At 35.1% G+C, this 17,989-nt stretch overlaps 5 protein-coding genes and 1 long non-coding RNA gene across 7 annotated transcripts in view; 5 read left to right on the top strand and 1 right to left on the bottom strand.

Annotated features, from left to right (window-relative positions):
- Window positions 1–600, top strand: part of LOC104731094 — a 2,419-nt gene extending 1,819 nt beyond the window's left edge. The window contains exons 6-7 of one of the 2 annotated variants that reach the window (XR_758556.1): window positions 92–236; window positions 474–600. This is a non-coding gene — a long non-coding RNA (uncharacterized LOC104731094). Of the gene's footprint in view, window positions 1–91; window positions 362–473 lie in introns of those variants that run through there. The other variant, XR_758555.2, reaches the window with a different exon arrangement.
- LOC104731093 lies at window positions 1,222–2,305 on the top strand. Its single transcript, XM_010450359.1, has 3 exons — window positions 1,222–1,318; window positions 1,522–1,743; window positions 1,875–2,305. Exons 1-3 carry the CDS (start codon window positions 1,273–1,275, stop codon window positions 2,210–2,212), a joined length of 606 nt encoding a protein of 201 aa, XP_010448661.1. The 5' UTR covers window positions 1,222–1,272; the 3' UTR covers window positions 2,213–2,305.
- On the top strand, window positions 2,978–4,122 carry LOC104731092. Its single transcript, XM_010450357.1, has 2 exons — window positions 2,978–3,161; window positions 3,871–4,122. Exons 1-2 carry the CDS (start codon window positions 3,027–3,029, stop codon window positions 3,946–3,948), a joined length of 213 nt encoding a protein of 70 aa, XP_010448659.1. The 5' UTR covers window positions 2,978–3,026; the 3' UTR covers window positions 3,949–4,122.
- On the top strand, window positions 7,390–8,410 carry LOC104733334 (60S ribosomal protein L11-1-like). The gene is made up of 4 exons (XM_010452918.2): window positions 7,390–7,545; window positions 7,683–7,725; window positions 7,934–8,093; window positions 8,189–8,410. The coding sequence occupies exons 1-4, from the start codon at window positions 7,390–7,392 to the stop codon at window positions 8,385–8,387; spliced, it is 558 nt and encodes a 185-aa protein (XP_010451220.1). The 3' UTR covers window positions 8,388–8,410.
- Window positions 10,116–11,401, top strand: LOC104731091. The gene is made up of 3 exons (XM_010450356.2): window positions 10,116–10,212; window positions 10,416–10,637; window positions 10,769–11,401. The coding sequence occupies exons 1-3, from the start codon at window positions 10,167–10,169 to the stop codon at window positions 11,131–11,133; spliced, it is 633 nt and encodes a 210-aa protein (XP_010448658.1). The 5' UTR covers window positions 10,116–10,166; the 3' UTR covers window positions 11,134–11,401.
- LOC104731090 lies at window positions 15,301–16,489 on the bottom strand. The gene is made up of 3 exons (XM_010450355.1): window positions 16,345–16,489; window positions 15,686–16,101; window positions 15,301–15,581 (listed from the first exon to the last, which is right to left on the bottom strand). Exons 2-3 carry the CDS (start codon window positions 16,071–16,073, stop codon window positions 15,484–15,486), a joined length of 486 nt encoding a protein of 161 aa, XP_010448657.1. The 5' UTR covers window positions 16,074–16,101; window positions 16,345–16,489; the 3' UTR covers window positions 15,301–15,483.

Raw genomic sequence — 17,989 nt, 5'->3', positions numbered from 1 at the left:
TTTTTTTTTTTTTTTGTATGTGTGTATTTGATCCGTAAATATGTAAAAAGTGAGCTAAATATGTAACCGCCCAAAAACTTGTGAACTATAGGGTTGCTCATTCACAAAGTCTCTTCATCCAGCGCCATAAACATCGCATATATAGCGTCTCTCACCTTGTGTGGATGACTGCGTAGAAGAAGAAGCCATGTCCTCCTCCAGATTATTCCCCGAGCCCACCACCACAAGATCTCACTGTAAGTTTCATCCCTTAGCTTGCTCGAATTGTTTATGATATGTATGATCGGGATCTGTCTAGCTAGTTCCTCCTAGTATATTTTGTCATCTGGATAAATTAGATCTGTAAAATTTATTTTTGGCTGATCTTGTTCGTAAAATATTTAATTTATATTTAATAAATCATATTAACTAAATATATATAATTTAAATTTAATATTTTATCCTTTTTTTATCTCAATCTTTTTTTTTCTCAGAGTATGCTGTGTCTTTCATATGCGACGCCGAACGCACTACCATGGTAAATGATAAGATAGTCGACTTTGTAGACCATGTTCAAAATTCTCTTCAAACAATTAATAAGAGATTTCACTTAACTATAAATAATCATAGTCGGCAATCAGAATTTTGAGTTTATCAGAGATAATCGAAAAAATCTATAAACAATGGGTTTCAAGTTGATTGATGCACCTCATAGAAAAAAGATATGCGTCGTATGCAACAAAGTGGTTCAATCATCAACCAACAAACACTATCCTTACCAAAGGCCTTTTGATGTGGCTGAGAGGTTGATTCTACAAGAGATACTAAAACAAGTTTTCGATAATGTGTTGGCTCCATATTTATTTCTCGTTTCAAGTGATTCTGATTTTACTGAATTAGTCAAAAGTGTTGGAAGATAATAGATATAAAATACTTTTAGCTATTAATAATAGAACAAAGTCAAAGCTATGGTAACGAGAGAAATCATGTACGGTTTTGGGATTTGATGTACACTAAAACATCAAATACTAATCCAGACGTGTGGTCTTTTGAATGTAGACCACCATGTCAACGATTTTGAAACATGAACATGATATGCACTTGACTCTTCTTAAAACATGTATTATAATAATAACCATATTTTAATCACTTTTTATAATAATGAGTCAGTTTGGTTTTGCAACATATTGAGCCAAAAAAACTAACGGGCCCAAGGCCCATGGACAGCCGACCAACGATTGACAGCCCTTTAATAATCACAAAGTCTCTCACCTTGTCATCGCGTCTCTCACCATGTCCTCCAGATTATTCCCCGAGCCCACCACTACCAGAGATTACTGTAAGATTCATCTCTTGCTCGAAATTGTTTTATGATGTATGATCGGGATCTGTCTAGCTAGTTCCTCCTCCTAGTATATTTTTGTCATCGATCTGGATTAGATCTGTAGTTTTTTTTTTTCTTTTTTTTTGGCTGATCTTGTTCGTAAAATTGATTGTTTATAAATTCGTTTCCTCGTATTTGGTTAAAACCTGGTATGGCAGGTCGTGACACAATTGTGATATGGGAATGGGAGGATTACGCAACACCAGAAAAACTCAACCCTCGTTCGATTAAGAAGAAAGTCAGATCAGCTCTCAAGAAGGACGGTTATAAAATCGGGGACTTGTCCATCTGGGTTTACGCTCCTGAGAATACATGGTTGATTGATGGGCAATCGAAAGACAAATTTTATCACGCTGGACTTGTAGTCAGTCCCCTTAAAGGTATATATATATATGGTGATCAAAATTAATATTCCTTCATTCACATTTTTTTGTATATTCTAACTTGTAGTAATCTCTATATATATCGTCTATCTTTTTCATGTATTGATGTACGTTACGTGATATTACAGGGGATAAACGTACCAGACTTCACAGGCTTCTGGCGGAAGCTATGGTCTCCTCATTTATCTGGACAGCTGAAGATACTAATGTTCTGATACTCTCTGAAAACGTGGAGTACCTTAAACAAGACCCCAGATTCTCCAGTTTTCATGAAGAGTTAATTAGCCAAGGTTTCCCTGTTGCCTTAGCACACCCAGATGATGTTCTCCTTAACCAGGAAGATGAACCTGACTCTGAATATGATGAAGAAGAAGAAACTGCCTCTGATTGTGAAGATGAGTGTGCATGTCTCGAAGGGTGTCCTTGCTCCTCAACAACTGCCTGTAAAAGTCCACAAAGCATATAAATATTATAGATAGACAAATAATAAAATCGTTTCATCAACCCTCCTCATCACAACATTAAGCTTGATATATATATATATCTAACTATATCTGCATGTATGGTAACCAAAACAATTAAATAGAACAACATCCCTTGAAAGATTTGCAAAGACATGTTATGTACACAAAAAAAAAAGCTAGTTCTCGATTGGAATCAGCCAGGGTAGCCGCTAGCTTCCGCTAATGTATCCTCCATCGAATATGCTTTTGAAAAACGGATCAGAAGGCCATTCTCGTTTATCTTGGGATAAGAGAATAAACTGATTATAATAACTCGCACGAAAACATCTTATTAGCCAGAACAATCACATTTAAAGGCGTAGGATTTTTCAATGCCCACAACCAAATGTCACAAAACATGGCACAATGTGTCGCATATTTACCCCCTGTAGAAGTAATTATGTAAATATCAACAACGGAGATTACATGTAATAAGAAGGAAGAAGAAAAGAGCTTAATTAATTAAAGATCAGTGATGGAATTATCACCTTCGGTAAAGACTTGGAATTTGGATCCAACATCGGTTCGGTTCGGTTCGGTTTTGAACAAGCTCCCTTATTTGAACGGAGGATTCAAAGGTTTCTTAGATTTTGAGTGAGAGAGGTTTTGCTTTTTTGTTTTTGTTCTTTTGACAAGGGCTTTATTGAATAATTTTAAATGGGCTTTATTCAGGCCCATTAAAAAACTTGAGTTCTTTTTAAGGTCATCGTCCCGTGATCGTGGCTAATCCGTCTCACCGGAAACAACTCTCTCTGTCTCTAGGGTTTATACATTTCGATGGAGAAACAGAGTCCCAAACCAGTATGCGGCCAAGAAGCTCTCAATCTCCTGAATTGCGTCGCGGATTCACAGTTCGATCAAGAGAAATGTCTCAGATTCTTGCAATCTCTCAGAGAATGCGTTCTCTCAAAGGTTCGTTTTTTATATATTATTATTTCTCTAATGACTGATCTACGAGTTTCGCTATTCAATTCGTAAAGCACAGTCAGTGATTAGCAATCCAAATCTTTAGTTTTTGGTTTTTCTAAAACTTACTTATGCTTTAGTAATATAGTTTTGACGCTGCTATTGGTGATTGATTAATGATTACTCATAGAGAACTTTGAGAAACTAGCTCATTTACTTAAAAACAGAGAATGTGAAGTTTTTGGTGAAGAATTTGGAGTTTATGGTATGCAGGGGAACTAGTAAAACATGCTTTATAGTTAAAGGAAGAAACATTTGTGTTGTTTGTGTTTTTCTTTTCAGTTATGTGATTTGTTACAGTCTCTGAGTGATTTGTCATAGCTTTACAATATGTCTGAGCTTTAATACTCTTACTCTGGACCAATGCAATGAGATGATCCTTCTATGATATGGTTGTTAGTTTTTTTCTAAGAGGTGTATGTATAGCCCATAAATGGTAGGAGGACGTCAGTTTTGTCTTTCATTTCATGATCTTGGTCTATGGTTTTCTCCTCTTTGTTTCTTGAGGGTTTATAACTTTTATATGTCTGACTCCAAACATGGATCTTTACTAAATCTCGTTTTGAGTGCAAACTATCGAAATCTTTCTACTTTCCATTAACGTTTTCTTTTGTTTTTTGGCTGTCTGTGTTAATGTTAATGATGAATGTTACAGAAAGTTAAGAATTTCTCCATACCGGGTCAAGACCATGTCTCTGAGGGAGCAGCTTCAGCTACAAAGAAACCTTCATAAGTCTCTTTTGTTCCCATTTTCTTGTATACTTTTGAGTTGTAGTCACATAGTTGATTTAATGTAATGCCTCGGGGCTCAGAAGTTGGGTCACGTCACGTTTCCCCATTGTTGTCTTGTGTGTTTGAATATTTCATGTGTTATACCATCTTATATTGGCTAATCTTTGATTCTCCATCGCTAACCAGTTCAAATAATCTATACTACTCTTTGATTCTCCATTCGTAAAGGTCGTCTTTTCTTCATGGTCTCTGCTTAAGGAATCTAGTTTCTAACCTGTAAAATCAACAGACGATGAGTTGCTGAATCTGTCCCCACCGATCCAGACAATTTGTGTGCCATGAGGCCACACCAAGGAACCATTGTTCCTCATTTTCCACAAAATAACAGACTGAACCATTCCTTCAACTAAGTAGAGAGGGTAGAACATAACCAAATAGAAATAAACTAAAACTGAAACAAGTAGATAACCTCAAATCCGAGTTTAATTTCGAGCAAGCGCACAGTAAAAGCAAAGTGACGAATGCTCAAAGAAAGAAATAGAAAGTGCACTAGTTTATTATGTTCAATATCAGTTTATCACATTATACAGACAGACAATAATATAAACGTTTCAACCCTCATCACAAATTCACAATGGTAACCAAAACAAACAACAACATTGGAAGATTTGCAAGGGCACAAAAGTTAAGTCTTTGGGATAAATATGAACCTAAGGCTTACGCTTACGTTGAGGGCTTTCCGTTTATGTATCCTCCATCGAATATGCTTGTGAAAAACGGGACAGAAGGCCATTCTCGAGCGAGAGAGAGAGAAAGGGACATCTATATATAGAGAGAGAGAGAGAGTTCTTACTTTTGTGAGGTATAGGCTATCTTGGGTGGGTATCGCACATGGTTTGGACGTCGGAGGACTGCTGATGAATTGAGAGAGAGACGACTCTGTGAATGTTTTGGGGACACTACTATATCAGAGAGGTGAATCCAAGTATGTCCATTAAAGCCTAAGAGCATCATTAGTGGAGTACCTCTCCTAAGTTATTCTCAAATTAATTAATCATATAATTAATATTAATTTAAGTAAAGCAATCCTAAGAGTATTTTTGCAAAATCATTCATTTACTAGAGAACCCAAATAAGGTTACTCAATCTTTTAAAAAATAATTTTTTAACATAACAACCAAAATGTTTTTTTTTGTTCTTTACCAAAAATACCAAACTTAAACTAACATAATCAGCAACATTTTCATATTGGGGACCCAATTTGCTGTTTCATATTGGAACAAGATTTGAGTTTTCTTATACACATTGTGGATTCTGCAAATAAATTAGAAACTAAACTTGAAATGAAAGCTTGGACCAAGCACAACTATTTACAAGACAGAGGAGAATGCAACAAAGGAAGAAGATGGATACCCGATGTAGAGACTTCTCTAGCTGCACTATCCTCTGGTTGTTGTTCCCATTGACGAGTCGAGAGTTACGGTAAGGATGAGCCAAAGTGTTTGTAAACGTTCCAAATAGCATCTTGAATCCTCAAAGGTCTCAGAGCCTCGGTTTCTTGGCTTGTGGTCACAACCGCTGTTCTGTCTGAAACTTCGACCTTGATCTGTCTGCTAGGAAGGTCCTTGTATAGCTCAGTCCATTTCTGTATTGACCATCCTATGTGTTGCAGAATCACTTCAACCAATATCAAACTCTGCTGCTTTCTCATGTAAATGCTTTACCCAAGTTTTAGCAAAAACAACATCTAAACCCAACTGCTTCAAGTAATCCGTGGATGCACCATTAGCGTAAGCTGTCTGCACAACACCAAGACGAGACTGCTTCCTCCTTTACCATAATCAAGAATGTTTAGTTGCTCTTTGATGAAGAGAGCAAACAAAGATAAAATCTTATCACCATCAAGTAGCTCAACCTTTACATCAGAAGTAGAAGGAACATAAAAGTAAACCAATCGATCTGCATCACCATCCAAACTCGCACACCTTATCCCTACATCTTTTAACCCAAATCCTAAAGGCACAACCTTTTCTTTCTGAACAAAATCAGCATCTACACCTTCATGAAACACAAAGACAGTTCATCCCTTTACAATCTAAAACACAAAGACAACACCTCACACAACACAAGGAAATCTGTCGTAAATCAGACAAACAACCCCAACCCATAAACCCTCCATACAAATCACAAACCAATTAAACATCAAACATTACCCACTCTCACAATCAAATTGAATTTTACCTAAACCCTAACATTAACAACGAGATCAATAATTAAGTGATGAGAAGACAAACCTTCTCTATCTGATTTGTCTCCCGGTGGACCTCGCCGTCTGCTTTACGCCATCAGAAGTAACCGCCGCCGTCGATGTCGCAGAAGGAGGTAGGTCATCGTTTGATGTTTGGTGTATCAATAGGAGTGGCCATCGGTTTTCCGGTTTGGTGTATCAATCGGTGGCGATTCGCTGTCTGGGATGAGAAGAGAGAGACAGAATCGGGGAAGAAAGAAGAAAAATGAGGAAAAAAAAATGATTTTATATTTTTTGATCAACCATTCACAATGAACCACAGTTCTCCAAGGGTTACTCAAAATGCTTCCGGGAGAATCGATTCTCATCTAAATGGATTTTAAATGGATTGTTTATTCATGAATTGGGGCCCAAACCCAAGAGAAATCAGGAGAGTACCCCCAGTAAAGATGGTCTAAAAAACTCATCATTGTATTCTAATAAGGCCATCCTTAATGGCAGAACACATGTGTGTTCTAAGCCCAAATTTATTAATAAAAAAGAGAATAGTGGCTTTAGATCAATTTTTTTGATCTTGAATAAGAACTGATTTAATCTCAGTTCTTACTGGTCGTGGCTTCACGTGATTGGCCAAGAGTTTTTGCAAAGAAAAAAAAAATTTCATTTCTCTTCCTGAGCGTTTCGGTCTCGAAGGCTTCCGTCGTCGTCTCTTCCCGCAAACAGGTTCCCACAATCTCTCTGTTTGATTTGAAGAGCTTGTCCATGTTCTTAGTGACGGATCTTCGTACTGTGTACTTCAATTTAGTTTGATTTGTTTACTAGGGATTTTGATTTTGCAATTTCCCAGAATTGTTTGAAGATTTTGTTTTGATCTGTTACAGAATCTAGTTGTCTCCATGTTACTGTGTAGTAATTCATCTAAATTTTGACAGTTCTTTGGGATTTTTGCTGCTGTGTTCTGTGAGTTGAAGTTGTTAAAGTCCATGATTTTGTTGATTTTGATAAATTGAAAGTATAAACTGGTAGCTTTATAAGACTTATAAACTGGTTAAAATCTCCTCTTGTGTCTTTCATATCTCCAGCTTCGTTTTTTCTCCGATTCGTGAAGCTCCAGTTCTTATCTATTTGATATAGAAGCTCCAATGGTGCGTAATTGACTCTGTGGCTTTACTTTTGAGTTTGTTTAGTGAGAACATGGCTGGAGAAGGTGGAGAGGATGTACCTAGGGATGCTAAGATTGTGAAATCTCTGCTTAAGTCGATGGGTTTGGAGGACTGCGAGCCTCGTGTGATACACCAGTTTCTGGAGCTATGGTACCGGTATGTGGTGGAAGTGTTGACAGATGCTCAGGTTTACTCAGAGCATGCTAGCTATTCAACCCAAAGTTAATTTCAGTTTCTCTCAGCCACCTCCAAGAGAGGTATGCATTGTTGTTGACGATTCCTGCTCGATTTGAATCGAATTAGTTCTTTGGCTTCTTTTTGTAGGTGTTGGAACAATTGAGTGGCCAGACTCCTGTCTTCTCCAAAGGTGAGTCTTACTTCTAAGTTGAATCAATCTTGTAGTTCTTGGAACAATAGTGATTTTGTAGTGAGAATCAGTAGCTATCAGTTGTCTTCTCTGTTTTTTTTAAATGGATTGCTTGGACAATCTATGTAATCATCAGCTTCTAGTAGATAACTTTGTTGTCGATGATGATGAAGAGAGTTCTGAAATAATATGTTATCACTTTTTGCAGCTCGATACACTGTTCATTCTTTTGGTATCAGGGGAGAGAAGGCAATGCAGCTTCTTGAGAGTGGACTGAAGGTTAAAGAATACAAACTCTTGAGAAGGAACTTTAGTGACACTGGTTGCTTTGGTTTTGGTATTCAGGAGCACATTGATTTGGGTATCAAGTAAGTTGTCTGCTTTTATCTTTCTAACACAAACATAGAAAGAGTAGCTTTGTGTAAACATTGATCCAAGCGGGGGTTTTTGTATTTCATCTTAGGTATGATCCATTTACTGGAATCTACGGTATGGACTTCTATTTTGTTCTTGAGAGACCTGGTTACCGTGTGGCACGTCGCAGAAGATGCAAGGCTCGTGTTGTAATCCAGCATAGAGTGACCAAAGATGATGCCATGAAATGGTTCCAGGTGAAGTACGAAGGAGTCATTCTCAACAAGTCTCAGAACATTACCGGCTAAAACAGATGTGTCAAACAAAAATATCTATAATCTGTCTTTATCTTTTCCCCCCAATTCGAATCAGTATTTTCTCAGTTTTGTTTTGCTTCTCTGATCTTCTTCATACATTTTGAATTTTCCTTACATAGATATTTATAATTATATCATTATGGACAAATATATTTATTCTAAGAACAACAAAATTAGTTCCCCCATTTTTTTACCTATGATCTTAACAACTGATCTTAGATTATTTTCACTATATATTTAATCTAAGAACACACAAAAAAGTTCTCCCATTAAGGATGCCCTAATGGTTATATATATATCGTTATTACAGGATATGTAATAAAAAGGAAAACTATAATGGGTTCCTAGTATATTTTGTCATATAATATATTCTGATTCATAACTCTTACTTTATTTTTCTTTAATTGGTGAGACATATAATATAAGGTGTTGATTTAGGTAATGACTAATGAGAGTACAAGCTAAATAATAATATAGTTTATTATTTTTATTTTAGTTTAATGTGTCATATTATATTAATTTTTTAAAATATTAATTTTTTTTGGTCAACAGCTTAAATAGATTAGCTCAAAAGAGCCAATTAAAAATATTAAAATTAAAAATGTAAATATAGATATAATGTTTTATAAAACAATTATAATATAGATTAATTATTTTGTAATTAATGTGTTATATTATATATATATATATATAGATTTTTAAAAATTATTAAATAACAAATATAATATATACATATAACAATTTATAATATTTATTAAATGTGTGAAAATATATTTAAAATATTATATAGCAGTGAGTGATTATTAAATTTTCTAATTAACTTCATTTAAATTATATATATTTAGTTAATATTCTGGAGCAGTTGAGTAATAAAATATTTAATTTATATTTAATAAATCATATTAACTAAATATATATAATTTAAATTTAATATTTTATCCTTTTTTTATCTCAATCTTTTTTTTTCTCAGAGTATGCTGTGTCTTTCATATGCGACGCCGAACGCACTACCATGGTAAATGATAAGATAGTCGACTTTGTAGACCATGTTCAAAATTCTCTTCAAACAATTAATAAGAGATTTCACTTAACTATAAATAATCATAGTCGGCAATCAGAATTTTGAGTTTATCAGAGATAATCGAAAAAATCTATAAACAATGGGTTTCAAGTTGATTGATGCACCTCATAGAAAAAAGATATGCGTCGTATGCAACAAAGTGGTTCAATCATCAACCAACAAACACTATCCTTACCAAAGGCCTTTTGATGTGGCTGAGAGGTTGATTCTACAAGAGATACTAAAACAAGTTTTCGATAATGTGTTGGCTCCATATTTATTTCTCGTTTCAAGTGATTCTGATTTTACTGAATTAGTCAAAAGTGTTGGAAGATAATAGATATAAAATACTTTTAGCTATTAATAATAGAACAAAGTCAAAGCTATGGTAACGAGAGAAATCATGTACGGTTTTGGGATTTGATGTACACTAAAACATCAAATACTAATCCAGACGTGTGGTCTTTTGAATGTAGACCACCATGTCAACGATTTTGAAACATGAACATGATATGCACTTGACTCTTCTTAAAACATGTATTATAATAATAACCATATTTTAATCACTTTTTATAATAATGAGTCAGTTTGGTTTTGCAACATATTGAGCCAAAAAAACTAACGGGCCCAAGGCCCATGGACAGCCGACCAACGATTGACAGCCCTTTAATAATCACAAAGTCTCTCACCTTGTCATCGCGTCTCTCACCATGTCCTCCAGATTATTCCCCGAGCCCACCACTACCAGAGATTACTGTAAGATTCATCTCTTGCTCGAAATTGTTTTATGATGTATGATCGGGATCTGTCTAGCTAGTTCCTCCTCCTAGTATATTTTTGTCATCGATCTGGATTAGATCTGTAGTTTTTTTTTTTCTTTTTTTTTGGCTGATCTTGTTCGTAAAATTGATTGTTTATAAATTCGTTTCCTCGTATTTGGTTAAAACCTGGTATGGCAGGTCGTGACACAATTGTGATATGGGAATGGGAGGATTACGCAACACCAGAAAAACTCAACCCTCGTTCGATTAAGAAGAAAGTCAGATCAGCTCTCAAGAAGGACGGTTATAAAATCGGGGACTTGTCCATCTGGGTTTACGCTCCTGAGAATACATGGTTGATTGATGGGCAATCGAAAGACAAATTTTATCACGCTGGACTTGTAGTCAGTCCCCTTAAAGGTATATATATATATGGTGATCAAAATTAATATTCCTTCATTCACATTTTTTTGTATATTCTAACTTGTAGTAATCTCTATATATATCGTCTATCTTTTTCATGTATTGATGTACGTTACGTGATATTACAGGGGATAAACGTACCAGACTTCACAGGCTTCTGGCGGAAGCTATGGTCTCCTCATTTATCTGGACAGCTGAAGATACTAATGTTCTGATACTCTCTGAAAACGTGGAGTACCTTAAACAAGACCCCAGATTCTCCAGTTTTCATGAAGAGTTAATTAGCCAAGGTTTCCCTGTTGCCTTAGCACACCCAGATGATGTTCTCCTTAACCAGGAAGATGAACCTGACTCTGAATATGATGAAGAAGAAGAAACTGCCTCTGATTGTGAAGATGAGTTAGCTGACTCCGAATCGAAATGTGCATGTCTCGAAGGGTGTCCTTGCCGCCCCTCAACAACTGCCTATGATGAAAGTCCAAAAAGCACATAAATATTATAGATAGACAAATATTTAGTTGACTCCGAATCGAAATATTTAGGCACTCAACAACAACTGCCTCTGTAAAGGCTTTAAAAACTGTCTCTGAATGGAATTATAACAATTGCCTCTGAAAGGCTTTAAGCATAGTTAGTTATTAGCAATCATAACCTCAATCCAAATCTTAGTTTTTTTGGTTTTTCGATTTGTGTGGAACTTACTTACAATAATATATCCATCACTGATCAAGTATATATCGAATACATATGCTTTAGTAGTACAGTTTTGACGCTTCTCTTGCTAGATTGATTGATTACTCATAGAGAACTTTGAGAAACTAGCACATTTACAAAAAATAGAGAATAAGAAGTTGTTGGTGAAGAATTTGGAGTTTATGGTATGTAAATTATGAAGGGGGGGGAACTAGTAAACATGCTTTATAGTTAAAGACTTAAAGGAAGAAACATGTGTGTTGTTTGTTTTTTCAGTTATTTGATTTGTTACAGTCTCTGAGTGAGTGATTAGCTTTAGTACTCTTTCTCTGGAGCAATGCAATGAGATGATTTTTTTAAGAAATGAAAGATGTTTCTCGAGGAAGCCGTTAGAGAATGATGAAGCTGAATATTATCTGACAATTGTAGGAGGAGTCAGTTTTGTCTTTCATTTCATGATCTTGTTCTATGGTTTTCTCCTCTTTGTTTCTTGAGGGTTTTAACTTCATCTCGTTTTGAGTGTACACTATCGAAATCTTTCTGCTTTCCATTAACGTTTTCTTTTTTGGCTTTCTGTATTTGATGTCAATGAATGTTACAGAAAGTTAAGAATTTCTCCATACCGGGTCAAGACCATGATGTCTCTGAGGGAGCAGCTTCAGCTACAAAGAAACCTTCATAACCTTATTTTGTTCCCATTTTCTTGTATCTTTTGAGTTGTAATCACATAGTTGATTTATTGTAATGCCTCAGGGCTCAAAAGTTAGGTCATGTCACGTTCCCCCATTGTTGTCTTGTGTGTTGAATATTAACATGTTCACGTTTCTACGTTTGTTATACCATCTTATTTTGGCTACTCTTTGATTCTCCATCGCTAACTTGTCTGAGTGATCGACTCCATTTCTAAAGAGATCATCTTTTTTTTTCTCTGCTTTCTTTGGTGTTCGGATTCTCTTACTGCTCATCTTCAGATGTCATTAAGGAACACAGCTTAACAGATTCAATCAAATCTAATGAACAAGCTTGTCACTTAATTCTTATTTTAACTGTTTATGAAACTAATCTTGAAGTAGATAATAGCATAGGATGGAAGCTGCTTCAATTACTGCCTTATGTCAGGCTAAATTCACTTTACCACACAAAGAAAAATAATGTCTTAAATCTCCAAACTCCGAGACAATAACAAGAACATGCAGGGGATATTCATATATGTAGAAATAAAAGCAACAAGTACCAACTTAAAAAAAGATTTGAAGTTTTCAGTTTCAACACTTCCGAACACTGTCCTTCTCCAACTCCTCCAGATCTTGATCACATCTACATAGATATGAAAGGGTCCTGATGCGATGAGTTACTGTGCCTTCCATTGCTTGCTCTTTGATTTCCTTCCTCATCGTCACTAAGCAGCATTATCACATCTGCGTAGAGATTTTGGTCAAAGAACAACATGGTTTAGTATGTCTAAAGCTAAAAACATAATCAGTCAGTGACGACACACAACATATAAAAAGAAAAAACAATTGAATCACCTTCTTTTGAGTCCACCCTAGGTTTCTTTGCAGGTCTTGTACTACATGAAGCCTCACCACCACCGTTCATCTCAGTGATATCATCATCAGCAGACATGATGAATTTGATATCCTTTTCGAAGGTCTGTAGCAACATCTTCTGCATTTCACCAAACTTGTTGGCCACCTTTGCAATCTCTTCCTTCCTCACCAATGCTCGTCCTTGCGTTCTCTGTAGAAACTCAATCGTTTGGATAAGATGCTTGTTCTCTAACACCAGACGCTCATTCTTGTCTTTCAGAATATTGTACTCAGCAATTGAAACAGTTTCGGGCGCTTTGTCCCACCTCTTCTCCGATTGGTTCCAACGACTAGACATTGTTGTCTTCAATCACTTCAAGCTAGATTCAAAACAAAGACACAAATCACAACAACAACAACAACAACAAAAAGTCTGCAAATTTAAAGACGACGCTCTACATCTATCTCTATCTACAAAACCCTAAAGATCAGATCTTTTGTTGACCAAACTAAAATGGTAAAGACAGCTCACAAGATTTGTTCTTCCTAAACCCATACCGGAAACAATTATAAAACAGAGAAAAAAAAAAAGGATCTTTCCAGAGAAAAGCTTACTCGGAAGGGGAAAAGTGTCGATCTTTTTCTCAGTTACAAAGAGAGGAGAGCTCGGCGTCGATGATAGAGAGACTAAGCGACAGAGATGGAATTGAGTCCTATATAACACAAGAGCGGGAAAATGCGAAACGAGTCTTAATTAGAGTATTATATCCACTATAATCATATTTAGAGTAACTAATCAGCCAAGCGGACCCATCCCCATAACCACCTACCACAATTTTTTTATTACATACCTAATATTCCATAAATCTTTAATTACATAAATATATTTACTAAATTTTAATCTGAAAAGAGATTTGGTCAAAGAACATATTTAGTATGGAAAACGCAAAATTAGTATAGACTATCAAAAAAATTATGTGAAGTAACCTTTTAGTATACCATCGTTTGATACACTCTTGTTCACTTAAGGTTTCTTGCAACTTTTGTAGTACCCGAAGCCACATTGTTTCATCTCTCTTTCTTCAAGCGACCTTTAAGTGTTATTCTTTTACGGGGGATGCTATAACCATAGATTGAAAGAGAAGGTAAGGAAAAAAAGCTTCTACTAAATCTCTAAATAAAGGTTTGGCCATCTAGCTAATAAGATGAAAATATTACCACTAGGTCAAAACTCTAGAGCTTCTGACCAGCACATAACCAACTAACACTTGACTGGGGTTGGTCAGCAAAGAATATTTTGGTTGAACATTTATTTACTTGATGTTGCATAGTTTGGACAACAGTAGCCTTCAGTTATTTTTTTAAATGAAGACATATATCTTCAGTTATTTTTATCTCAATAACACAGATAAAACTCATTGTATTGGTGTTCATTTGATTTAGTGTATTGATTTTCTTTTCCATCTTCCTTTAGTGTGGTTCTGTTGCGGAAACAGTCGCATATGACCTAGTCCTGGAAGTGGCCTTGAAACTGCAGCGGTTTCAACAAAGAAACTTGTTGTTATATGGTTCATGGAAATGGCTTTTGGAAGAATTTTCCACTTACTATGGTATATCAGATGTCTACACTACACACCAAGCTTAGGTATACCTTGGATAGGACTGTAAAATTGAAATATGATGCCAGATAACAGAAACTCAACAAATCAAATCATCTCAACAACTTACCTAATGTCCCAGTTGGAAAGATCACGTTAAAAGTCCGCAGTTGCAATCACAAGCTCTGCAACTGTTGGTGATGAAGGGCCAGAGGGCGGACATGCAACAAAGAATGCTCGAAGTCTATTGCACAGATCAGTGCTATTTATAGACGCTGACATGTTTGGAAGGTCAAGAAAACTGCATACCAAAATATAACAAAACACAGGGGCAAGCAACAGCTGCAGGAAAATTTTACAAGAGCTTTAAGTGCTGCATACACATATAAACATCTCAATCAACATAATATTTGATAACATAATGGCACATGAAAGCAATAGTACAGGAGATGCTATAACCATAGACTGAAAGAGAAGCTAAGGTAAGGAAAAGAAGCTTCTATACCAAATCTCCCAAAAAAGTATGGCCATCTAGGTAATTAGAGTACACAAGTCTGTCTATTGTAAGATAAAAATATTACCACTAGTTCAAAACTCTAGAGCTTGTGACCAGCACATAACCAACTAACAGTCATTAAGGAAACACAGCTTAATAAAACTAACTTTGACGTTAAGCTCACTGTCATTAAGGAACACCACAGCTTAACAGATTCAATCAAATCTAATGAACAAGCTTGTCACTTAATTCTTATTTTAACTGTTTATGAAACTAATCTTGAAGTAGATCTAAGATAGGATGGAAGCTGCTTCAATTTTTCCCTTATGTCAGGCTAAATTCACTTACCATACAAAAGAAAAGTTAATGTCTTAATCTCCAAACTCGGAGCCAATAACAAGAACATGCAGGGGATATTCACAGTCATATATGTAGAAATAAAAGCAACAAGAGAAGTTTCCATGAGTTTCAACACTTCCGAATTAACACTGTCCTTCTCCAACTCCTAAATTGATTCCAGATCTTGATCACATGGATATGAAAGGGTCCTGATGCGATGAGTTACGGTGCCTTCCTTTGGTTTCTCTTTGATTTCCTTCTTCATCATCACTAAGCATTATCACATCTGCATAGAGATTTGGTCAAAGAACATGGTTTAGTTTGTCTAAAGCTAAAAAACACAATCAGTCAGTGACACACAACATATAAAAAGAAGAACATTTGAATCACCTTCTTTTGTATCCACCTTAGGTTTCTTTGCAGGTCTTGCACTACCTGAAGCCTCACCACCACCCATCATCTCAGTGATATCATTATCAACAGACATTATGAATTCGAGATCCTTTTCGAAGGTCTCAAGCTTCTTCTGCATTTCACCATACTTGTTGCTCAACTTTGCAATCTCCTCCTTCCTCTCCAATTCTTGTCCTTGCTTTTCCACAATTTCATCAACAGTCAAACCATGCGTTTTCTCTAGAAGCTCAAGCGTTTGGATGAGATTCTCGTTCTCTATCACCAGACTCTCATACTTGTCTTTCAGAATATTGTACTCAGCAATTGGAACAGTTTCGGAAGATTTGTTGCACCTCTTCTCCGATTTGTCCCAACGACTAGACATTGTTGTCTTTCACCACTTCAAGCGTAACCTAGATCAACACAAAGACACAAATCACATCAACAAAAAAAAAGTCTGGAAATTTAAAGACGCTGCTCTACATCTATCTACAAAACCCTAAAGCTCAGATCTTTTGTTGACCAAACTAAAGATGGTAGAGACAGCTCACAAGATTTGGTCTTCCTAAAGCGGATTCCTACCATTTTGTCCTAAACCCATACCGGAAACGAAATAAAACAGAGGAAAAAAGGGATCTTTCCAGAGAAAAGCTTACTCGGAAGAGAAAAAGTGTCGATCTTTTTCTCAGTTACAAAGAGAGGAGAGCTCGGCGTCGATGATAGAGAGACGAAGCGACAGAGATGGAATCGTATCAGTCAGTATTAGTGGTGGAGGAGTCTTAGATAACCACAGAGCGGGAAAATGATAAACGAGTGTTAATTAGAGTGTGTAATTAATTAGTACTTATCCACTAAAATCATACTTAGAGTAATCTTCACCACTCATTAGCCAAGCGGACCCATCCCCATATTCACCTACCACACAAATTTTTTATTACATACCTAAAACTAAATTTTAATTTTAATAACCTTAGTAGTATAGACACATATCAAAATCAGTCAAATAACCTTAGTGCCATCGTTTGGACACAACTCTTGCGACCTTAAGTCATCCTTTATCGACGGTTTCGAGAGATAAAAGACAAAAGTTTATATGCAATTCCTAATTGTAGGTCATGATCCTTTTTAGTTTATATACATATCAAACGTATTTATACCTTTATAGTATGATATATAATATATTGATCATAAATGTTTAACATAAATCTTCTTTATTTTGAAAAAAATGTATAACAACAACTATTCAGAATCAAAACTATGACATTAGTTAATCATTAACACACTTGCAATCTTAGTAATATGTTTGATTAACAACTAACTATCTAGACACTAATTGTTTTTTTTCTTCTTCTATTTATCAAACTAGTATAACGTGTTTCAAGTCATCACATTTTGTAAATGATTATCCATCACATTCTTGCCCACTTTTTTATTTTTACATGTTAGTTGTGCTACCACACAAATAATAATTAGTCAAGATCCGAGATTTTTTTTGATAAAATCAATTGGAAAGAAAAACTGCAAATTATTGGAATTTTGTGGTAAAGAAATAAAAAAACGAGACATTGCTTTAACAAAACAACAAAATACCTCTAAGTTAAGAATTTATAAAATTAGTTGATAATATGAATTACTGATATTTTATAACTACAATAATTTTTTTTTTTATATAACTACAATAATTAAAACTATTGTTTTTAACATAATTGTAACATAAAAATTTCCTAAATCAATATTGATTATGATTATGACTTCCATTTTGAAACATGTACATGTTATGTGCATTTGACCTCTATCTTCTTAAAACATCTCCACTCATGTTTTTCTCGGTCACTTCTATTCATCATTGTCTCTTTATTAATATTTCTTACAATTTTATCTTTCCATGTTTTAAATATATATATATATATATTTTTATTATGGTCAATATATTGGTGGAGAACACTTTAAATGAAAACCTAAATTCATAATCATTTGAGAAAAGAGAATGTTCTTATGCGGGTAGTGGTTATGACATATTGCACTTTAAATCAAGTGTATTTCTAATAATAATTGTCAAACTACTGAATTGGGTTTCTCCTAAAATCTTTATCGTAATAAGCATGCCTCGTTTCTGAAAATTCCAACTCGAAACCGTCTGCTCGAAGACCGTTAAGTGGACAGCTGTAGAGATCCCAGTATAGATCAACGAATTCAATAACTGCCATCAATAAGTAAGTATATTTTAAGATATTAATTTTTTTTAAAAAAAATTAAGAAAGCGAGACTTTTACCAACATGTTTTAAAATATTTCTTTACAA

This window comes from Camelina sativa, chromosome 12 (genome assembly GCF_000633955.1).
Source record: "Camelina sativa cultivar DH55 chromosome 12, Cs, whole genome shotgun sequence".
NCBI classification, from domain to species: Eukaryota; Viridiplantae; Streptophyta; class Magnoliopsida; order Brassicales; family Brassicaceae; genus Camelina; species Camelina sativa.
The sequence above is the reverse complement of the archived record's forward strand: the minus strand, read 5'-3'. Positions and strand labels throughout refer to the sequence as shown.